Source organism: Hipposideros armiger, unplaced genomic scaffold (genome assembly GCF_001890085.2).
Source record: "Hipposideros armiger isolate ML-2016 unplaced genomic scaffold, ASM189008v1 scaffold_206, whole genome shotgun sequence".
In the NCBI taxonomy this organism is placed as follows: Eukaryota; Metazoa; Chordata; class Mammalia; order Chiroptera; family Hipposideridae; genus Hipposideros; species Hipposideros armiger.
In genome coordinates this window covers 2,625,645-2,650,797 of record NW_017731556.1, presented here as the reverse complement: position 1 = coordinate 2,650,797, position 25,153 = coordinate 2,625,645, and the positions used below count along the sequence as shown (strand labels likewise).

Below are 25,153 nucleotides of genomic sequence, written 5' to 3'. Positions count from 1 at the left end.
CAATCCTTTCTCAGTGACATAGGATAAACAAGAAGCCTCTGACTGAAAAAAAATGATGAATCTCTGTAAGACCTTTTTTGTATGTTTCACAGGAATTAAGAAAATGAATAATTCTACTGATGGGGTGGCAATTCCTTTTTTAGTTTTAAAACAAATTTTGAGACAGACCTAATTGAATTGTTATAAGAGGCTATTAAAAATACTATGTGATGATAGGTTATTCTGTGGTTTTTAGCCTATAACTCAGAAGACATTTAAAGAATGCAGTGATTTTGCTGTGACAGAACTTCCATTCTCATCTGTTGCTTTGTGTGAGTGAACTCTCGCCATGCTGTATTCATAGAAATGACAGTAGGACTAGAACCAATACTGCGCTATGGCTCATTATGACAAATCATATTGATTCATATATATGCAACTTAACTTATAAGATGCATTTCTAATAAAATTTTACTTTTTATATTTAATGATTACTAAAATACATAATATTCATGTTTTTTGATCAATTATGCATTACAATAGTTACAAAACCTCAATTCCAGAAGAAAAATGTTAATACTTAGCAGCTTATTTCACAGGAAATTTTGATAACTTGTAATTTTGTACATTTTTTTTTCAGAGAATGGTAAGTTAGGGATTTTTGAGCATACAAATATATTCTTTATAATACAATTTTATAGGATTAAGTAAATGAAAATATGGGTTAAAGTAAAATACAACAGCATATTATTTCTGACTCTTAAAAAAAGAGCTTTTTGTGTCTTAAAATAGATTGTGATTGATACCAAATTACTGTATTTACAGTTGAAAGAATATCGTAATATGAAGATGTCAATATTTTATGTAGTACAGAAACTACAATTTTTGTACCTGGTTAAACATCTGATGAAAAGTGGTAGATGTTAACTTAAAAATGTGTGAAGGGATACATTTCTAAGATCTTAGAGCAAACAAAAATCTTCTAAGTTTGTAGAACAAGGAAGATATTTTTTGTAAGAAAAAAATTTTCAAGGTTTTGCTAAAGTGCTTATTGATTTGCAAACGCTCCATGTTCTCTTTTACTTCTGAGACTTGATGGATGCTGCTCTCTGCCTGGGATCCCCTGACTTCCTCTTAACCTGACTGACTTAACTCACACTAATTTCAGTACAAATTTTACTTTCTGCAGGTTGCTTTTCATGACCTCATAAGGATGGTCTAGAAATTGTTCAGTTCATCTTGATCACACTGTGTTATAAACATCTATTTACCTTTCAATCTTCTGGAGTCTCCTGGAGCACAAGGATTGAGATCTTGTTTTCTTTCACATAATTTTCTGGCACATAATTGATATTTATAAATATCTAATGAATACCATAGCTCTCTAAATATTTTAATATTCTACTAGAACCTGAGAGCAAGAAGTATGTCTTATTTGATGATCTTTGAATCTCGTACCTAAGACATGGTGGATAGTTATAAATTTTATCTCTTAATTGAATAAATGAACTATACAGTAATTCATTGCTTTTTAACATGCTACAGTAAGGAAATGTAATGGGAAGAATTTCAACACTATATTTTATAACTTGTTACCTTGCAATGTTTATAATAGGTTTTAGATTAAATAGTAGGTATGTCATAGGATTTACCCATGTGCCGCCTCCTTTTCAGAATTGTATGATTTCTAAAGATGATTTATCTCTGGCCTTAATGGAAGTACTCTAGTGTTGCATAGTTTTGTTTTTTTGTTACCTTAATATTCCTATATTTCTGGGCTGTTTGATCTTTTTTCTTTTAAATCAGGAATGAATGTTGAAATACTGTATATCAAATTACTTTTTTACTATCTATGGAAGTGCTGATATGCTTATTTTGACTTTTAACTTATTAATATAAGTAATCACAAAATAGTAAATTTCCTCATGTTTGAAACATACCTTCATTCCTAGAAAGAATCCCATTAGTTTGTATTTTTTTAAATTAGAAGTTTTATTTCGAGATAATTGTAGATCCATATGCAACTATAAGAAATAATCCAGAGAGGTCTGTGTGCCCTTTTTTACCCAGTGTCTTCCAGTATAATACTTGCAAGACTATAGTACAATATCATAACCGAATATTGACATTGATGCAAGCCATCAATCTTATTCAGACTTGCCCAGTTTTACACATATTCGTGTATTTAGTTATAAGTAGTTTTATCAGGTATAAATTCCTGTATCACCATAGTCTAAGTAGAGGTCAGTTCCCTAAGAAAATCCCTCATGTTAATGTTTTATAGCCACATGTACCTCTCCTTCCTCCCTACAGCCCTGTCCCCTAGCAGCCACTAACTTTTTCTAAACTTTTATCATTTAAAAAATATTACATAAATCATGCATTGTGTAACCTTTTGGAATTGACTTTTTTCACTCAGCATAATTGCCTAGAAACTCATCTAGGTTGTTGCATGCATCTATAGTTTGTTTCTTTTTTAATGCTGTGTAGTATTCCATGGTGTGTATATACCACAGTTTACAATTCAACCATTGAAGGACCTCTGGCTGTGCTGTGATCTGAAAGTTTGTTTCCTCCCTAGAATTCCTGTTGAAATCCTAATTCCCAAATCGGTGAGATTAGTCATGGGGTCTTTGGAAGGCCATTAGGTCATAAGGGTGGAACCCTCACGAATGGGATTAGTATTATAAAAGACATCCCACAGAGCTCCCAAGTTCCTTCTACTACTTGAGGATACACCAAGAAGTCTGCAGCCAGGAAGAGACCCCTCCCTGTCCCCCGCCATGTTGGCACTGACTACCAGCCTATAGAACACCGAACAGTAAATTCCTGTTGTTTATAAGTTACCAGGTTTGTGGTATTTTGTTATAACAGCCCAAAGAGACTAAGACAGTTTCCAGTTTGTGACTTTTATGAATATAATTGACGAACATTCATGTATAGTTTTTTGTGTGAACAGAAGTTTACATTTCATTGGAATAAATGCCCAAGAGTACCATAACTGGGTCATGTGGCAATTACATGTTTAATTGCCTGAGTGCATAAGAAACTGACAAACTGTTTTCCAGACTAACTGTACCATTGTACATTCCCAACGTATGAGTGACAAGTGATCCAGTTTCTCTACATCCTGCCAGTATTTGGTGTGTCACTATTTTTTCAGTTGTTTTGAGAGGTGTGGTAATATCGTGGCTTTAAGTTTTATTTCTGTGATGGTTACTGAAGTTAACTTCTTTTGTTTATTTACTATCTGTATATCACCCTCAGTGAAATGTCTATTCCTGTTTTAGCCCTTGCTCCTTTTTATCATTTTATACTGAGTTTTGAGAGTTCTTTTTTTTTAATTAAATTTTTTTTGGGTGACAATGGTTAGAAAATTACATAGGTTTCAAGTACAATTCTGTAATAATCATCTATATATAACATTGTGTGCTCACCACCCAGAGTCAGTTCTTCTATCACCATATATTTGACCCCAGTTACCCTCATATACCACCTTCTTCCCTCTACCCTCTGGTAATCAACAAAATAAAGAGGCAACCAACCAAATGGGAGAAGATACTTCCAAACAACGCCTCTGATAAGAGGCTAATATCCAAAATATATAAGGAACTCATACAACTCAACAACAAAAAGGATAGAGAGTTCTTAATATATTCTGGTTACTAGTCCTTGGTCAGGTATGTGTTTTGCAAACATTTTCTCTCAGTCTGTAGTTTGTCCTTTTGGCTTCATTACAGGGTTCCACAAACAAAAAAGTTTTGAAATTTGGTGGTACCCAATTTATCAGTTTATTTCCTTTTTTGTATCATGCTTTTGGTGTCATCTGTATATTTTATTGTGTATTTTTCTTAATGTCCTAATCTATTGTATTTTCTCTTTGTGCCCCCCCCCCCCAAACCCAACTCCAAGAATGCTCCTAAGTAAAATTGGGTCAACCTTTTTCTTAAAAGTGTTATCATTGTCAGATTTTTGGTATCAATGTTATGCTGATTTCATAAATACTGTTGAGAAGATTGCTTCTTTTTTTCATATCTGACTTGGATTAAAAGATTTCTTTCTTTCTTTAGATAAAAAAGTCATTGGTAAAGCAAAACTGTAGGATTTTGGGGGGGGGAGTTTTTTTGTATATTTATCAGTTTCTTCCATTTAAAAGAAATTTTGTCTTGAGCCAATGTTGATATATATTTTTTTAAAAACTTTCTAGAATTTCTTCCATTTCTGTTCGATTTTCAAATTTAATAGCTTAATCATCTTTTCTAGTTTTAATCAAACAGAATTTCATTCTATTTCTAGTTTTTTTTCCCCTTGTTTCCAAGTCTTCCAACGTTTTGTTTCCTTTACCTTGACACCTCTTCCCTTCCCCACCACTCGCATTCCATTTTTATCCTTAAGGTCCTGGCTTGATCTTCATTTTTCAGGGGGCCTTCTAATCCGCCCGGTTTTAAAGTGCTTCTTTATGTCCTCCTCTCTGTGCCTCGTATGCCTTTACTTTGTTTTCACTTGGCTGTGTCTCTTGTAAACTTAAGAAGACTTGCACTCTGCTGGGTGCTCTGTGTTCATTTATTGTGCCAGGTAGTGCTAGGCCACTCAAGATATTCACAGAAATAAAGAATAATTGGTGCTTAGAAAATGTTTGTTAAGTTGACCTGAAGTTTAAGGCAACAGGGGTCCCAGAGGGAACTATGGCCATATAGTTGTCACTCAGTAAAGAGGGCCGGACAACTTCATGGAGCTCATGGCATTTCTAACAGTGCTTTCCTTTAGGATATCTGATGTGACTCTCACACTCATCCTGGTCCTTCCATCTCTGAGTAACAGATGCTGGATGAGAAATGGCTATATGGGAAATGGTTGATAGTGGGCAGTGATTAGAAAACCAGTTACAGAGTGAGCGAGGGTAAAGGGACTAGTTAAATTGGTGAAAAATGAAAGGGGCAGAAAGCCAATGCGTTAATCTGGGGGATTCCTAATAAATGGAGAGCAGGCTTGATGTTATTAACAATGTATCTCTGACCTCCATGTTTCTCTCTTTTTCTTTTTTTTCGTCTTTAATAAAACTAGAAAGTATTTGAGTCCCTATGAAATGCAGACACTATTTGATAAATATTTTGATTCTGTCAGGTTTGGTGTTATACATAAAGTTAAACCCAAAAAGATCCCTTCTTTTTAAACTTGCTCAATTAACTAAACATGTCAAGTTTCAAGTTTGGTTTAAAACTTCCTCTAGGGGGTGACATTGTACAATTAGTCAAGTTTCAATGCCCATGTACAAATGTTCTTTGAGTCATTTGTTTATATGGTCATAGAAAATTTAAATTGCAGTTCAGGAAGTCATAAATGTGTGTGGTTATTTCAATTCTAGACATAAGTATAAATTTTTAGTTTAAATAATATTAGATTTCTTTCTTAATGGTGGTAAGCCACATGAATATTAGGATTAACAATCAGTTGCCCATTTTCGTTGTTGCTAATCACGCAGAAATTGGATTTTCTAAAGCCAGTCAGACAGTCTTAACTAAGCCAGTAAAAATAAGCAATTTTTTTTCTGTTTTTGCTAATTTCTAAATCTATAGGGTTATTTGGAGCCCATAACCCTGCTGCGTAAGTACTTTTTTTTTTTATCAGCTGATTCAGGATACTTTACTGTAGCAGTGACAGGTTAAAAACAAAACAAAACAAAAAACAGAAAGTTGGACTACTGATTTATCCATTACCAAGCCATTCATTTATATTTGTTTTTGCAAATATATGAAAACATGAATTTTATTTTTTTTAAATAGTCATTTTAATAGTTATTCCTTTTTTGAGCAAAGTAAATCATTTCACTTTTACTCTTTTAACCTGTCCCTAAGGTTGAAGGGACAGAGTCAGTGGAGTTGAGTAACTTGTCCTTAACTGTCACTGTCTTTTCCTTTGGCACCCAAGCAAGCTTGAGGATCTTTGGTATGGTTCATTTTTATGACAGTTTTGTTTGATTGTTCAGAGTGAAAGGTTACATCCTCTTGAGCAGCACGGGATTATATGTAATAAGTTTCAATGCTTGATAAATTCCTGCTTTCATTCAGTTCATCATTTATTTTTCTGTGGCTTTTCAAGGTTTTTAGTTTTTTAACCTCAGTTAATTCTCTTTGGAAGCACTTTGGATTCCATTGTATCTCCAGTGCGCAATTATTAGATATTTCTCTTTGTTTTATTTTCTTAGTGGTTGCTCTAGCGTTTATAATAACTTATCACAGTACTGTCATATAATATACCACCTCACATAGAAAGTAAGAGCTTCACTTTCTTTTCTCTAGTTGTCATACATTTTACTTATACATATGCCATAAACCCTAGAATACATTTTTATTTTTTTAACTTATTTTTTAAAGAAATGTATGAAATGAGAACATAAAAATTCTGAATGTTTTCTCACGTAATTGCCGTTTTCAGCACTCTTCACTGCTTTGTGTGGATCCAAGTTTTAAATCTGGTTGTCATTTTCTTTTGTTTTGAAGAACTTTCATGTCTTATGAGGCTTGCTGACAGTTCTTTTCAGCTTCTGTTGTGTGAAATAAACTTTTATTTCATTTGTATTTTTGAAAGATATTTTTGTTGGGTAAAGATTTTAATTTGTCAATTTATTTTTTCTTTCAGCAATTTTTTTTTTCCGTATCCTCCCCTCCCCCCCTTTTGGGGGAGGATCCAGTTCCACCTGTGTTCGAACACTTGCTATTTTCCCACACCTTACTGAGACTCTAGTTTTGTTTTTGTTTCTGTTTTCAATCCTTTTTCTCCTTTTTATTTTGAGTAGTTTCTATTGCTATCTTCTAAAGTTCACTAATTTTTTCTTCTGTGGTATTTAAACTACTATTAATCTTATCCAGTAAATTATTTTATTTCAGATACTTTGTTTTTAATCTCTGGAAGTTCTATTTACTTCCCTCTGTCTATATTTTATTTCCTCCTCATTTTATTCATGGTTTCTTTTAAATACTTTATAATGGTTTCCTAATATTTTAATGTCACCTGTTATTTCTGTTATTTTTGTCATTGTTTGGTCTTACTGGGCTGTTGACCTATTTTTCTCCTGGTTATGGGTTGCATTCTCCTGCCTATTGCCATCATTAGTAATTTTTTATTGTTTGCAGGACACTGAATTTTTAGGTTCTTGAATATCTGGAGTTTATGGTCTGTCTTGGAAGGGATTTGATGTAGCTTTTCAATTTGGTTAGTTTTGCCTTATTATTTTGTTTGAGTTTAGCTTTGGGGGCAGGTCTAAAGTAGCCTTTCTCTAGGGCCAGGTAAAGCCTACTGGTAAAGCATATGCCTTTTGGTGTCTTTACTGAATATACTGGGTAAACATCTGGAATTCTCCACTCTGGTTGAATGCATCCCAGCCCTGTGTGTGCTTTGGGAGCAGTTCCGCTCACAGCTCTTACCCATTCTTTGTCTGGCTTTGTAGAGATTTCCCTCCAGATGTATATGGTGGTACTTGGCTGAGCCTCAGGGTTACCCCTATACAGCTTTCTGGGTTTCCTTTTTGCTCAGCTCCCTCTTCTTCAGAACTGCCCCTCAACTTACAGCTGCCTCAGTCTCCCTGAACTCCAGGCTGTCTTCTCAACTCAACCAGAGGACTGTGCCTTCCTACTTCTTAGTTTGGAATGTGTGGCCAGGCAGAATGCCTGGCTGACCAGTGGTGTCGCCTCATTGGCTTCCTTTCCCTGGTGTCATGGTTTCTGCTGTTTTCATTGTCTGAAAATAGGTGTTCTATATTTCTTCAAATGTTTCTTGTTGTTTGGAGTGGGATGATAAATATAGTTACTCCGTCATGGCCAGAATTAAATACTGTGGCTTATTTTAATGATCAAGTTGTTACTTAGTGTTTGTTATATACCAACATGACTTTTTGGTAGGAATTCAGTAATAACTTACTCTTAAAGCTGCTAATTATGTACATTATGGCATCACAAGTTCCATAAATATTTGTTTTGTGAAAGAATGAGTGAATACCCTTTATTAGTAGACATTCATTGATACTTTTTAATCTTTGATTCAAAAGTCTCTTTACATACACACACACACACAAATGTAGCAGATATTTACAGTATACTTATAAAGTAATATATTCAGTTCTATTTATTGGAATAAAATTTGCTTTTAAACATCAATATATGTCATAATGATTCCTATTTGAGGGAGGCATTCATTTAATCTGTTAAAGTGTCACTCTTCACAATTGCTTTTAATCTATATTTTTGTGTACTTATATATTCCATATTTTTATATTTTTCATGTATAAACAAGGATGTGTTAGAATGTTAATGTTTTATGGAACTTTGAATTACACATACCTTCAGGATTAGTAAATGTTTGTCTCCAAAATGCCTCCAAAAAGTAAATTCAAATTTAATTGAATGTGAAGTCAATTAAAATTGAGTCAGAAGCTATTTAATTCTTTTGCAAATATGCTTCATTACCCATCTTCACATAATATTTATTCATAAAAATAAACACATTTCTTTGATGAAATAAATCAAATATATTTTCTTATAGATGATTTTAGCTACACTTTTATTGTTTTAGTAGGTAATTTCCATGTTAGACATTAATTTTTCATCATACTACTGCTATAATGAGTTACTTGTTTTGAACAGATCTATATGAAAGTGGTCCTTTTTCCCACCCCTTGTGTCCAGAAGATCTTTATTAATTTTTATAAGTAGGTTTAAGTTCTTTTTACTTTTATTAATATTAGAGAATGCATCTTGTGATATATTTTCTGTACTGAAGAATTGTAAACCATCTAAGGTATTTGAAAATGGAAAAGCCAGGCCAATTTTTATCCTAAATTTTTACAATTCTGAGGTGATCCAGTTCTTCAATTAAAGGTGTTCCTGTACAGTAATGCCCTTACAATTGCAGACTACGTATGCATGTAAACCAAGAAAAAAATGCACATAGGCAAAACCAATAAACGGTATTGTTATTACACTGTATTTCAAGAATCAGCCATCTGCATTGAGGTTAACTTTTAAAGGACAAGAATCTGATATTTGTTTATATTTGTGTTTTAAGGGAGGATGATAATGTGATAGCGAAGTGGGAATAATTTGATTTTTGCTTTAAAGGAGATAGGTAGGTAGGTAGATAGAAGATAGTCTCCATTTTAATTATAAGCAGTAGTACAAGTAGTTGAAAGTCACACATTAGAAACTGAATATTGTGCTTTTTTCATAGGAATAAATCGCTTTCACCTGGTAACAAGAAAATGCTGGATTAATTTCCTGCATGTCTGTTTAATGGTTAAGTTCAGAAATGGCTGTCACGAACGCTAAGGTGAATCTAGGAATCAACCTCATTTTGTCATTATCTGGGCTAATACTTATGCTGGGTAGCCATTTATACCCAAAGTTGGTCTACCGAGTAGCTAACTATACTTTATGGAAGGTAGGATTCATGCAGTTCTCACTACTGTGGTTAGGAAATAAGGAGCAAGACCTGGAAAATGAAGCTGTCAGTGCTGTTTCATGTGAGTCCAGTACTCATGTTACCATATTTTATCGTGTTGACCAATATTATATATAAATAGCAAATCATTAATTGATGTCTGTTAAATTTTCTGTGTGTTTCTTTCAGTGATGTTGTTTTAACGAGGTTGAAGTTATTTGAAATAGTCATTTGACAGCTTAGTTGAGTTTGATAATTATGATATTTATAATGATGCTAATATGTCCGTGGTCTCTGCTGCTTGTATGTATGCATAGAGAAAGAGGATAGTGGGTTTATATATGTGTGCTTTTGTCATAGGATGTAAAAAGAAAAAAAAGAAGCATGGGTAGCAGGAGATAGCGGAGTCAAGTTCTAGAAAAATATATTGTAAAATCAAAGCTGGTCGCTGAGGGACATTAAACAGAGAAGACTGATTGTAATGAAGTAGGGAGACTCCGGTGAACTGAAAGCCTGTTGTAATAGGATAGTTGAATGTTGTTGGGGAAAAAAGGATACTGTGTTTAAAGTGGGTGCTTGATATACTGACTTTGCAACTACAACAGTTTGTGGTTGTAAATTAATATGGAATGACTGGCATGTAAGAGAGAGCACATATAATTGGGAATCAGGGTCCATGAGAATGGAGAACATGGCACTGTCTGCATATGTATTAGAATTAGATTTGCTTTCTAATTGCAGAAAATCCAAAATAACAATAACTAAGTAAAATACAGTTTACTTCCTCATTTAAAAGAAAATGTGCATGGGGGAGGAGGGTTGTCACTTTGTGAGGGGTGAAAAGGATAACTATTGTGTTGTTTTGTACTCCTGAAACTCATTTAAAAAAAAAAGCAAAAAAATGTGATGTTGGCATTACCCAGTGCCAGTACGTGAATTCCATGTGGGCATTAAGGACTCACATTCTTTCCAATTTCAGTTCTGCAAACCAGCCATTTCCATGGCTACTTGTGTCCAGGGTGCCCACTAGAATTTCAGTCATCCCATTTTCATTCTAGGCAGCAGGGAAGAGAAAAGGAAAAGGGTTAGTCAGATCTTTCCCCTGCTGTCATTCCCCCTTTTGAGCTGATTTTTCCAGAAATCACTCCCAAAAATTTCTGGTTGCATGATAATTATTCCTAGTTACATGGCCATAGTTTGCTTTGAAGAATACTGGGAAATGTACTATTTTGGCTAGGTACATTACAACTCCCTAATAATGTAGGGGCCTTGTTAGTAAGATGGGAAGAATGAATATGGAAAGGCAGCGAGGAGTCTCTGCCACAAATATTGATTATCTGTGTGAACAGGGAAATTGCCAAGATGAAGGAAGAACAAGGATGTACCATGGGCAATTGATTATAAGCATAGCAAGATCAAGTGGAAGAGGGTGGCATGTAACCTAGACTAGCATGTTCAGAAGATACTGAGAGAATACTGGAATGGAAGCTTATCAGTGGATACAAAGAGAAAACCAGCCCTACTTGCCAATCCTGAAATATAGGAACAGTGTAAGAGAATTACAAATCACTGCTCGGGAGAACTGCAAATAACATGATTTCAAGAAACATGCAGAGCTTAGATAGGGAGAAGGACTCTGAGAAGGTGTATGGGACTTTGCTGATTATGAATGCAGGGGATTCAGTAGAAGGAATGGGGTCATGGGGAAGAGGCGTGGGCTAAATTGGGGCAAGAAAATACAGTTTATAGTTGAGAGGAGTGATGATGCAGTGAGCAGCGATTCTTAACCTTTTGCTCACCTATCCACATGAGTTAAAAAAAAAAACCCACATATCTCCCAATATATTACATAAGTTATTTAGAAATTACATTTATGTACTGACATACTAACACTATAGGTATTATAAAAGATATAAAAATGGAACTTTAAAAAGACAGATAAAAATATTAGGAATACTAGTATTTTTTTTCCCCTACACTCCAGCTAATTGTTTTGGCAATTTCTGGAATCATCTGGGTCTCAAAGACCTCCGCCTCAGTGTATCTTAGGGTGGTGGCTCTATTAGGAGAAATAAGAGCAACCTGGCATGAAATTGGACCTGTTAAATTAATTAAACAACGAGGCCATTAGACTGATGTGGCTCTAATGCTGGGGCAGCCTGTGTATGTAAGCAAACTGAAATCTGAGCTAGTAAATGCCTCCCAGTTACTAAATCAAAATGCTGAGCACACCCAATCACAGGCAGCCAAGGAGGCTTTAAGCTATAGCCAGCCAATCAGATGATTTCCTCTCTTTGCTTCCACACTTTCTCTATACAAGTCTTTCCCTGGCTTCTGTCAGCTCAGTGCTCCTAACCACTTTTGGTTTGGGGCTGCCCTATTTGAACTGATTTTTGCTCAAGTAAACTTAACATTTTTAATATGCCTCAATTTATTAACAATCCCTACTCCTAACTAAAAGTCTTCCTCTTAAAAATAAGAGCAGTAACACTTAAAATTCTTCAGAAAGTTTTAGTAATATAATAAGATGTAATAAAATTAAATTTGGGGGATGTAAAAGCTATAGATATTGTTATAGATATTGTCATGTAAAGAGATGACGTTTGATCTGAGATCTCAGCAAAATCAAATAGGCAGGACGTATAAAAGGTGAAACTACGTATATTAAGGATGGAATCACAAATCATTAGAAAAAGGAAGGAGTATTTACTAAGTGACTTTGAGACAAGGTGCCATTAACTTGGGGGGAAATGCAAATTAAAGAGTTAAATTTGAAAAATTAAACCATAAGAAAAACCATGCAACTAAATATCAAGTCTAAGCTTTCTAAGCTTAGAACTGATAGAGGGAAAAATCACAAATAATAGCTTTGAGTACATAAATATTTGAATCCTCTGTGTTTTAAAACAACATTCAAAAATGGAAAGACGGCATAGTATTTGCAGCCTATATGTTTATTATCTAAAGAGCGTGTGATGCACTTTAAATAATGAATGCAACAAAAATGCTGGAAGAAAGACCTAACAACTCACAAAGAAAAGGTGTTGAGGAGTTCAATTAGTTTTAAGAAAAAAAGCTGACTAAAATAGGTACAGAACTTGAATAAATCAAAAGAAATATGACTGGTTTAAAAAGGGGAGGCGCATTTAACCATGCTTCAAAAGGGGTGTGGGTGTGGGTGTGTGTGAGGGAGTTATGATTAAAATCTCACAGATAAATTGGAAAAGGACCTGGATAAGTTGCTAAAGAAATATGACTAGTTAAAAGGAGGAGAAATGACAGAAAATGTGGTCACATTTGTGATTAAACCAGTAGATATTTAAAACGAGTGCTTTTTTGCTGCTTAAGTTAGCATCTGTCTTTGTATCATAGTGATACCCAATGCTGGCTAGTATGCAGTGAAAATGAAAGCACCATATTTTACACTGTGTGGCAGTATAAATCTGTATGATACTTTTGGAACTCCAATTTTTTTCCCTCTCATTGATACCTAGATGGACCAAACCCTTAAATTTGATTTGTGGAAATAATGCATTAATAAATTAAACTTCAAACTCTCAAACATGAGATAGTCCTAAAAACCAAACTAAGCATTAAAAAACAGTTCCTTCAAGGCCAGCTGAGTGGCTCAGATGGTTAAGAGCTCACTCAAGATTGTGAGCTCTGAGCAACAGGGTAATTGGTTCGATTCCCAGCCCGAGCTGAGCTGCCAACAGGTGGCAGGATGGCTCAGCTAAAAAAAATAAAATAAAACAGTTCCTTCAGATAAAGCTATTAAAATAAAAAACACAAATAGAATAAATAACTATGTATTATGTGTATATTAATACATTTTTAAAGATATGATCAGTTAAACATAGTTAAGTTGGAAATCCTGAGAGTAACTAACGGATACCAGCCATGTTATAATGCTCTAGTAAATAAGGCAGCAATAGAATTGGACTCTTTTATCCCATGGAAACTTAATATATGATAATGAATGATAAAAATGGCATTTAAATCAGTGGGACAGAATGAGCTATTCTTTCATTCATGTATTTTATCTATTCAGAAAATGTTTATTGAAGGCCAAGCACTATCATAGATGCCGGGGATACATCAGCAAATCAAATAGATTAAAATTGTTGTCATCATGGAGTTTAAATTCTAGTTGTACTAGAGACAGAGGATAAATAAATAGAAGATAATTACAATACTGAGGAAAAAAGTAGAGCAGGGAATGGTGGGAGTGTTCGCAAGATTCCGTTTGGGGAAAAAGTGTTATGTCCTATTTCGTACTGTATAAAGAACTGCCACAAGCCAATTTGTTAAAAAGTATACAACCCAACAGGAAATTTGGTGGAAGTTTCTTGTCTTTTCTTTTGATAGATATTCCTAATTCATAAAGGAGGATATAAGGCTATTCTGTATATCTAACACCTATTTAGTAGTAGTCAGGAAAATGCAAAATCAAATAGTGAGATACCACTTTCAACCCTGAGATTGACATTCAGTAATATTTTTTTGTGAGTTTGTGGGAAATGGGTGTTTGTAAATGTTGGAGATATACCTGTATATTATTAATATAGTAATCCGTTTTGGAAAATAGTTTAGGATTAGCTCTCAAAATGAAAAAGGTACACATACTATGACCCAGGAATTCCACTTCTTGCTGTTTACCTGAGGGAACTCTTGAATGTGTTTGCAAGAAGGTGTGGTAAGGCAACACGATCAGTAGTAATGAACAGCTAAGAACTATCTAAATGTGCTTTAGGTAGAATGATGTGTCCGTCCTGTGGAGCAGTGGAGCACTAACACAGATCTCCAAAATGTTGTTGAATGTAAGAGGTAAATTACAGACAATACGTGTTCGAGTGCACACCAGTGATAACAGTTACCACCCAACTGTTCGCAGCTTTTAGTGGAAAAGCTGTTAGCGTTGTGGTGTTAGAGAGTCTTTAGCTTTAGCCTTCATTTTCATTAATTTTGTAGAGTATATTTATTTTTATTTGGATATATAAAAATGCTTAAAACGTTCTTCCTGTGAGCCTCAGCTCAAGTCCCATTTCCCACTGCCCCAGTCCATATTGTATGCTTTATCACTATCCCTTATGTGACACTTGGTTCGTGCTCTCATACATGTAGGTGGTTTTTCTGAGTGCCCTGACTTACCAATTAAATTACAGATCCCTTTGACAACTTAGGAATCAGTCCTTGTTTAAAAACATGCCAAAGGAGAATGCCTTACTTGGTAAAACTTTGTTGTCATCTTCATAAATCTGTTGCATTCTTCAAATAATATTTTTGTGTTCTTTATATTTCTAAATGAGATTGACAGTAAGTCAAGACTTTATTTCTAAATTCACCTAAATTTTGGGTGATTTATTCAACAAAACATATTTTAAACATTCAGTCATAAAAAAAGATGTTAAAAAATGAAATTGTTCATATTATCTTATTTTTCTTTTTTTGTAGGTCGTTTATATGCAATGCAAACTGGAATGAAAATTGATAGTAAAACTCCTGAATGTCGTAAATTTTTATCAAAGCTAATGGATCAGTTAGAAGCTGTAAGTTAAACAGTGATAATTTATTTTCTGATTAGTTTAAAATGCCATTTTTATTTCATTTGTGTATGCATGTGCTGTCATTTTAGATCTTTCTCTTGGTAGCATTCAGTAGTGTCATTATAGTTGAGGAAAAACAGACACAGTTTTTTTTTATTATTTACATCATTCTGCTACGGGAGTTGTAAGCGAAATTTAAAATAGGTCCCATTATCTTTGCATATACCATTATGTCTTGTTCCATGTTATTACAGATGGCCTTCGAGTCATCTTTTCATAAGTGATGAACCCTTTCTAACCTTCCCTCATGCAATCACATGGATGATTGAAATGGTTATTTATTTAGTGAAAGGAACAACGAAGGAAATGATACCAGTTGCCTATCGTCTCTTCCTCCCACTCTTGGTTCCAGGGTAAGATGCTCTTATGGTCCAGGCATTCACCCCTGTTAGAAGAAATGTGGTAGGTGACAAAGGAGCCATCTTAAAGATTTCACAGATTATGGAGAGACACCAATGTATAGTTTCACAGGTTATTTGCAAGTTATTCAGATCAAAGCCTAGTTGTGTTAAGCAGCCATGGGCAGTAGTGTTCACTGTCTAACTTGGTATGGGTGTCTGGCCTTCTGACCCAGAGTCCCTGTCCTCTGCTACTGTTAACCATCCAGGATGGTTCTGGTGGCACCACTGATGGGAACACAGATGTCCCTGGAGTCTGTCTGGTCTTCCACTTCTAACACTGCTGTAAGAAAAAGTTGAGTACTCTTTTTTTTGGAGGGTGGAGTTAGAAGGCAGGAGGAAGAATGTGTCTTACATGTAGTGATATATTTGTAAAATCCCATTTCTAATGGACATTTTATATAGACTATATCTCTTTATTATTTTACATATAACAATAATAGGTTGAATAATAATAGCTTTTGGATAACACAAAACTCAGTTTTTCATAATAAGCAAAATGTAAAATCACACTTATAAAGGGATTCATCAGGAGTATATTATTATCTAAATTAAATAACAATCAAGTTTATTCCATGGTGAGATGACATTTGCCTGTACTATAATGTTTATATTACAGTTGGAAAACTTTTAGTATATTATATTTTTGCTGCCAGATATTTTATGTTGAAGATGAGATGATGTACTCTTACTAAAATCTTTCTAGAATTAAACCTAGAATTATTTCACAGTTTGGATACAGTAAACTAGTGTTATATTGTGGGCCTTTTTCTGTTTTTGTTCAGGATAAGCATAGCTAAAAAATTCCTAAATTCCAACATTACACCTCTTCTGGACATTAAATTATTTTGTTGTAATTATGAGAATATTTACTTTGTTGATTTTATGAAATATTCTGAGGCCATTTTTAAATTTAATTTTTCATCTTATAATGTATTTGAAAAAAGCAATATTAGAACAGTAGTATGGTGCTAAGATCTAGTAGTCCAGAGGGTCATTTATTTCAATATGGCAGTTGGAGTAAAATGTAAGAACTTAGTTTGTTGTTTTTAAAATACTTTAAATTATTGTATGTGTAGGAAAGGAATGTACTGATTGGAAATTAACACAGTTCTGACTTGTATTGATTTGAGGTATATATTTGTCTAAATTTTAAAAACTTTCGTAATCCAGTGCTAAGTTTGTCATACATTACTTAGAATTAGATCTCTTTTTTTACTAATGTGCACTGAAAGTTACTATTTTAGATTATATTGATCTAGTCTTATTTTTTTATTTGACTTTTTTTTTTGAGAGGAAATTGAAATTAGGATAAATTAAAATTTTAAATTATATATGGTTGGGAAAGAATTTCCTAATACCATTTTTAGGATACCTGTAGTACATTGGATAATACATTATTTTGAAATATTTATGTGATGCTTTAAAATAGCTACTTGGATGTGTTATCTTTTTGTCTTGGTTATTTTGATTTTTAGAGCTAAATTATACTTTCAAGTTATCATGAGTGTGTTTCTTTAAAATTTTGTGAACATTGATTGGATTTTACTTTAAACACCTTGGGCTGAGGCAGAGCAATTTTCTTTTCTGCAAGATTTCATTGATACATCTTTTACTAAAATGAATGTAAAATAATTTACTTAAAATGATTATTAGGATAATTTGTACTTAAGCATACACTTCTGTAAGTCCAGAATCATGAGCTGTGTATCTGATTTTGTTTTAGCTTAAGAAACAGTTGGGTGATAATGAAGCTATTACTCAAGAAATAGTTGGTTGTGCCCATTTGGAGAATTATGCTTTGAAAATGTTTTTGTATGCAGATAACGAAGATCGGGCTGGGCGATTTCACAAGTAAGTAAAGAAGGAGGAAAATAAAAATGATAAGTTTAGTTATTCTTTAACCAGAATTATCCAGTTACGTATTGAATGCTTTCTGATTTCCTGATTAATGATTTAGGTTTTTAGGTGTGTTTTTTTAAATTGTAGAATCTCAGAGTGATTTTGGGTATCAAGTGCAATCCTTTCTTTTTAAACAAAATGGCCCGAAAGAAGAATATCCAGGACAGATTTATTTTCTCAGTAAATATACCCTAACTAGCCATTCTTCAACATTTTTCAAAATCTAAGAGTTGATTTTAGCCAAGAACACCCTGGTTCAGTGATGTTGATTTTAAAAACTCCCACTCATGGCCCGCCGAGCGGCTCAGTTGGTTAAGAGCACGAGCTCTGAGCAATAGGTTCGCCGGTTCGATTCCACATGGGCCAGTGAGCTGCGCCCGAGCTGGGCTGATGCTGAGCTGTCAACAGGTGGCAGGATGGCTCAGCTGGTGAGACCACGTGCTCCTAACAAGGTTACCGGTTTGACTCCCACATGGGATGGTGGGCTATGCCCTCCCGCAACTAAGATTGAATATGGCACCTTGAGCTGAGTGGACTTGGAGCTGAGCTAGCTGCGCACTCCACAACTAAGTTTGAAGGACAACAACTTGGCTTTTCCCCTTCCCCAATTCCCCAATAAAATCTAAAAAAAACCTCCCACTCCACCAATTGAAATAATTTGTCATTATTATGATAATACTTTAATGCAAAGAAATGCGCATAGCTTGATATGCATTTAGATAACACTGTAATATACTTTTTTCTAGTATCAATTGTAGACTATAAAGCCTTACTGTACCATATTTGCCTGTAATATGAGTGTTGTTACTTTCTCCTAATAACATTATAAGAGGAGCTCCATTGTGTTCTTAAAATTTGATTTTATTTAAAATACTAATTTTAGAATGCTTTTTATAAACATTGGAATTTTTTTCTTATGGCTACATGACTAATTCTACATCTTAATTTTTTTCAGTTAAACTAAACCAGCTCTTTTCTCCTCCAGAAACATGATCAAGTCCTTCTATACGGCAAGTCTTTTAATAGATGTCATCACAGTGTTTGGAGAGCTCACTGATGAAGTGAGTATATATTCTTTATTGTCTTATTAGCTGTAGATCAGTATTGTTGCTGTTTATCAGTTTTATTATTACATTGTTTAGTTAGAGCAGCATGTCTATCAGAAATGTAATGCAAGCAAAAATTTAATTTTAAATTTACTACTAGCCACATTTTAAAAAGTAAAAACAAAAGATGAAATTATTTTTAATATATTTTTATTTTGTGGTGAGCTGTTTGAATCCAGTGTGTATCTTACACTTTAGGAAATGCATGACTACTGTATTGGGCAGCACAGGTTTTGAGTTTGATTTTATGAAGTGTTTAAATATCACTAATTCTGTATGCTGTTAATTTTCTTCACTGTTATTTGGTAAACATACTGGGGCAGAGACTTTTAGAATGTATTTCCCCCTATTGCATTTCTAGTCAGAAATGTCACTGTTTATGATTTGTTTCTGGTAGAATACATATAGAACTTGATAATTTACAAGATACTTTCTATTTTTTTATCAGTTTGTTTCTCATATCTCCTCTAAGATAAGTAGAGTGCATATTCATTTTATCCATGAGCAAATTGAGGCTAAGTGACAAACATTGCTGTGATTTCAGTGTTGTTTTTACTGTAGCAAGAAAATTTGTTTTCTGAGAGGGGAGTTAATATCTGGAAAGAGAGAAAAGAAGAGCCATAAACGAGACTGATAGAAGCATGCTATATTGGTGATTTGAAATCTGTGAAAAGCATTGCTTTCTGTGCTATGAGTTTTTCAAAACGATGAACAGCTCATTGTAAAGTTCTAAATAAAACAAAGTGTAATCTATGAGATATTTGCATTTTTGTGAAACAGTATATCAAAACTGCAAAAAAATTTTATGTTTATATGTAAAATGAAGTTCTAAGCTTGATGATAAGCTGGGTGTTTGTATTGGCAGAGTTGTGCTGAACATTTCAAATCCTGCCGAGTGAGGGACAGTCTTATTGTCTATGATTGCTTCTTTTATTTCAAAACATCCATCACCCTTAGCCCTTGCACACATGGCATTCCCTAGTCATTCAGGTAACCAGAAACCACCCCCAGATACTCCCAAACCCCTGCTATTGTATGGGGCAGTGCCCATTTGGAGCCCCCGCTGTTCAGTTTTCCTGAGGCTGAGTGGTATCAGGAAACAGACCTGGAGTGTGAACGCTGAAATGCTTCTCAATGGGCAGCACCTCCTGTATCCTGAAGGCCCTGTAGACCCACTATGTGTAGCTCCCTTTCTACTCCCACCTCCTGTTCTTACTGATTCTTTCCCGCTCTGTTTTCACTAGTATGGGACATGATACTAGCAACTTGAAGATACAGAGGTGATTTAAACGTGACATTGTGGAAAGCTTTAGGTAGGTCAGTAGGGTTTCGGAGAGTTCCAGGTGGGCAAAGGAGAGTAACGGAGCTCAGGTTAGAGGAGTAAGTCATAAACCAGATCAGAACACACTCTAGTAGGAAGAAGGGAGGAGAAAGGTGACGCAGCAATGTGGCGTCTGAGTGAGCAAGCCGCGCACCGGAGGCCTTCTGGGTGACGTTTGTACATGAAGACTCTGAGTCTTTTACTTACATTCTTTTTGCTTTTCTTTTTAAAAAATAGACATTTTTGAAAAGACCACTGCTTCACCAGCTAGATTACTTCAAGTTACGTAATATTTTCAAACTATTTTCGAGCTCTTTTGCCCTGCACGTTGTTCTGTGTTGGTGTTGAATTGAAGAACCTGTAGGGATTTTTCATTTCCGGACATTGCGGGTTCGTCTGGCTTGTGGTGCTTCTTACCAGCCCCATTTCGTGTTTGTCAGGCCAGTCTGCTCACCACCTCCCAGCTTTGACCGCTGTGAACTTTGTATTTTTAGCCTGCTTTGCCTTAGCCTTACCTTCTCTTCAAGTCTAACATATTGTTCTAACCCTTATGTGAATTTCTCCATTCTCTCAACTCTTCCGCTTTTAGAGTCTTAACTGTGTGAATATTACTCCATAAATGTATTGACTTGAGTTTTATATAATATATTTTGGAATGAATTATACTGCCAGTCCATGAAGGGGGACTTTGTCATACTCTACACTTACATCTTCTTTGGCATTAAGTGCAAATTTGCACACTGAGTAAAAACAGTGGCCAATTAGTTAATATTTCAAAAGTCATTATAGTTCAGCTTTTTATTTTTCTGTCTGTAGGTGGAAATAATGTTCAGACCTGTTTACAGAGAACTTCTTTCATAACTCTTCTGAAATGTAATAGATCTCAATTACTCCCAGCATTTTGGTCTATTTCCTGATAGTTTTTCCCTTTTAATTTCATGTCATTACTCATAGTTGCACAGAACTAAATAAAGTCTGTATTTTCTTTAGTCTTCAACTGTTTATATATGTATATTTTATCTGCCAGTCTTGTTTCTCAACGGCCCTCTCTCTGTTTTAGGTATACGTATTGAACTCTTTTAACTGTGCCTTATATAATTCCATCTCAGTATTTAATTAAATTTGTTGTTATGTAAACTTCTAGCATTCCCGTAGATTTCTTAGAATCAATGTCCCAGTTTTAGATATAGAGTCACCAGAATATATATAAAAATTCTAAGTTTATACTTTAAAGCAAGGACTGTTTGAAACATAAATATTTTATTTTCCTACTGTATCATCTTGATTAATCTATTTATGGCCAATATTATTGATAGGCTTTCTTTTATTGTATTTTAGATTAATTTCACTTCTAGCAAGGTCTGAAAAGCAGATATCATTTTACCTTTTTTCCTTTATAGTCTTTGGTTTAGGTTTAACACTGCTAATTTAGGAAGAATATGAAAATCGCTGGAAAAAAATAATAATACTGCTCTTATCTATTGAGTTTCTGCTAATTTGAAGGAATCCAATGAATATGGTATGTTTTCCTGCCCTCACAGACCTTGTGTCCTAACTTAGAGAAGCAAAATAACTAACGAGAATGATATGTGGTCTAATAACAAAAGATAAAATACACAAAAGGAATCCACTGTTACCACTTGGCTGGCACTATGCTTAGACACTTTAGATATATTTTGTTTCACTTTTCAGGACTCTGAATTGCAGTGAGAGAACTGAGGGTCAGAAAAATATAAGTACCTTGTCCCAAGATGCTGTAGCCCAGAACTATGTTCTCAGCCTCTGATAAAGGTCCAGCTTTTTTTTCTCTTAATTTCCAATCTCTTGCAGACTGAATGTTTTGTAAAATATTATACAAGTAATAATTGAATTACTAGAAAAAAATGAAACTTAAAAAAGTCATGCAAAATGCAAGTCTAATTTGCTATAAGTTTCTTAAGTACTCTCAATTCTGTACTATTTTGTCACAAACTGGTAAGCGGTTTGCAGACTAGTGCTGGTTGTAGAACCACATTTTGATTAGCACTGATCTATAAATACATCCCTTTTTGGAAGACCCCACATCCCTCTGTGGAAGAGCAGGGCTACAACAGGACTGGAACGATTACATGTGTAGCTGGCTGTGAAGGAGGTAGTGTGTTTAAGGTAGCGATTGGCACTGGCAGTTTCTGAATTAAGCAACATCTTACTGTTAGCCTAGAAAGCCATGGGAGAGTGAGAGAGATTTATTGAATTGCAAAAGCATGTGTTCTGTACATACCATGCCTTAGGTTTTCATGTTCTTACTGTACACTGACGCTCTCATCCTTAGCAATTATAATAATAGATAGAAAAATATGAGGGTAGTATTGTCTGTTACTAGAGTAAGGAATTCCAGGTATCTTGTATTCCCCTCTGTATGAAAATTGCCAAGAACAGTGTCTTGTACTTAATATTCAATCGTGAATGAAAATTCCATATGCCACTTCATAACTGATTTTTGGGCAAGTTATTTGACTTATGTTCTCACTTATGTGAGACGCCTGTTCTCACATCTGTAAGATGAAGAAGATTATAATACCTACTCCTTCAAGTTACCCTGGGGGCAAAATGAGAAATACATGTAAAGCCCTTAGCAAAGTACCTAGCATATAGTAAATGCTTAAAAAACATTAGTTCTTGCTTTTATTAGTTGATGGGTAATATTCTAGCGCATCTCTCTATATATTTAGAGAGGACATCAGCAAATACATGAAAATAATAATGGAAACTTCCAAATTGCTCAATCTTACATAGTTACTTAAGTTGAATTTATTCAGAAATAGGCTATATGTATTACTACTAACTATATTTGGAGTCCCAAAAAAGAGAAAGAAAATATAGAAAAAATTTTTTGAAGAAATGGTGACCATAGATTTTCTAAATTGGGTGAAAAAACAGGTACAGATTCAAAAAGCTCGGTGAACCTGCAAGTAACAGAAATACAAAGAAACCATGTCTGAGAACATCATAGTCAAACCAGTGAAACTGAGCAATAGGAGATGAAATCTTGAAAGAGCAGCCTTGGGAAACCACGTATTGTACACAGAGTCACAATGCTCTGAAGGATGACGGATTTCTCATGTTTTAAAAGAGTGGTGGCAAGAAGATGATGAAAGTGACATATTTCAAGTACTGAAAGAAAAAAAAAGCAAATAAACCCTGTCAACTTAGAATTCTATATAGAGCAAAGGTATCCTTCAGAAAATCAAGGTAAAATAAAAGACATTTTCAGGCAGATTAAGTCATTGCTAGCAAATCTGCACTAAAAATCTAAAGCTCTAAAGAAGAACAGAAAGGAAGTTTTTCAGTCTGAAAGGAAACCAGGTGATGACTTGGATTTACAGGAAGGAAGGAAGTACACTGAGCTTAATATGTAGGTAAATATATTTTAAAAACTTTATATTTCCACTTTTCGTCATTTCTTTAAAAGATACATACCTATTTAAATAAAGGTTATTATAACTATACATATATATCTGGTAAACACAAAAGAAGGCAGGGAAAGAGAAGAGAGGGGAACAAAAAAAGATGGGACTAATGTAAAACAAATAGCAAATATTAGGCATATATCAGTATTACTATAAATGTAAATGGACTAAAAGTAGAGATTTTCAGATTAGATAAAAAAAGCAAGCTCTAACTTTATGTTGTTTACAAGAAACACCCTTTAAATACAGAGACACAGATATTTTGAAAGGATGCGACAAGTATTCAGTGCAATACTAAGGAAACAAAATCCCAAGTGGCCATATTAATATTAGACAAACTTTAAGAGGATTTGTTATTTGAGGTAAAATGGGACATTTTACTTCATCAAGAAGATACTACAGTGAAAAGTGTCTGCATATCTAATAACAGAGTTTTAACCATATGAAACAAAAATTGATGGAAATAAAAGAAAAATATAAATTCCTACTCACAGTTGCAGAGTTTAACACATCCTCCCCCTCAGTCATGAGTAGAATAAGTAGTTTAAAAACAGTAAAATTAACTAAAATGAATAGACTGGCCACATCAAATATTGGCTAGAATCTGGAAAAACAAGAGCTTTCATACATTGCTTGCTGAAAATGTTAGATGTTATAACCACTTTGGGAAAAGATTTGGCAGATTTTTATAAAGTTAAACATACACCTACCCTTTTACCCAGCAATTCCTCCTTGGTGTTTATCCATGAGAAATGAAAATACATGTCTAGAAAAAGACTTGTTCAAGACTGTTCATAGGAACTTTATTCATAATAGTCCAAAGCTGGAAACAAACCAGATGTCTACCAACAGAGAAACTGATAAATAAATTATGCTATTACTAAGATATAGAAAGGGACTACTGATATACCTTACAACATGGATGAATTTGTAGACATTATGCTAAGCAAAAGAAGACTCAAAAGAATACACACTGTATGATCCCCCTCATATAAAGAACTACAATATACAAATCTGGTGGGAAAAAATGAGCGTTTTTTTTATGGGGGGGGTGGGGGGGGATTGACCTGGAAACAGATATAAAGGACCTTTCTGGGGAACTAGAAGTGTTGTATTTTGATAGGAGTATGTTTTACACAGGTATATCTATTTGTCAAAATTTGTCAAGCATATACAAGATTTATGCATCTCAAAGTATATCAGTTTTACCACAAAAAAGAAATATTGAGCTATTGGTTTGTTTCTTCTTGATGGTATTGGGTTGTCAATTCTAAAACTGCCTACTCTGTATTCTAGCATTGAGCAAATGAGTAAATATATTGAGGGAGCCAGGTTTCTCACTTCTGGGTAAAGAAGTTAAAATATGGGATAGGAAAATATTACACTGTATTGTGTCAGATTGCATTGGAGATGTTCATATTCATTTGTGCTTTTAAATATATTAACTAAATAGAGCAAAATAGATATATGTATATATGAGGTCAGACAATTAAGTTCGCGAACTTAGTTGTACGCCCTTCGTAGACTATATATGTCTACTATAAATGTGTGTATATACAATATATGAATGTATTTGTGTGTATACAGTATATATAATAGATGTGTGTGTATATGCACATAAAATATAGTTCTGTATCTTTGTATTGGAAGCAGTGATGCACCAATAGCATTGAGCACCCCTAGTGTCTGATTTTGGGATCTAAATACCATCATTTATAAAAGGAACCAGGACTGTTGTAGAAAGGGCTGAATCTAGGACTGGGTAAGAAAGAACTAGATGAAGCTGGACTTAAAGTGAAGAAGTGTTCACGTAATCATGGGAGCATGTTAAAAGGATCCAGAAGCCAGTTTGAAAGGGTTTCCACTGTCCAAGTCAGGGACAATTTGAGCATCAAAATAACAATGATATTAATAGATGATAACCATTGAATAAAATAAGAATCTATGTGTGTGTACTTTA

The 25,153-nt window shown here is 34.2% G+C and overlaps 1 protein-coding gene across 2 annotated transcripts in view; it reads left to right on the top strand.

The window, feature by feature from the left end:
- VTA1 (vesicle trafficking 1) overlaps positions 1 to 25,153 on the top strand; it is a 58,098-nt gene that overhangs the window by 4,617 nt on the left and 28,328 nt on the right. For both annotated transcript variants that reach the window (XM_019653795.1, XM_019653793.1), the window contains exons 2-4: positions 14,866 to 14,960; positions 17,142 to 17,269; positions 18,303 to 18,378. In XM_019653795.1, the coding sequence (XP_019509340.1) occupies positions 14,866 to 14,960; positions 17,142 to 17,269; positions 18,303 to 18,378 (299 nt within the window). The remainder of the gene's footprint in view (positions 1 to 14,865; positions 14,961 to 17,141; positions 17,270 to 18,302; positions 18,379 to 25,153) is intronic.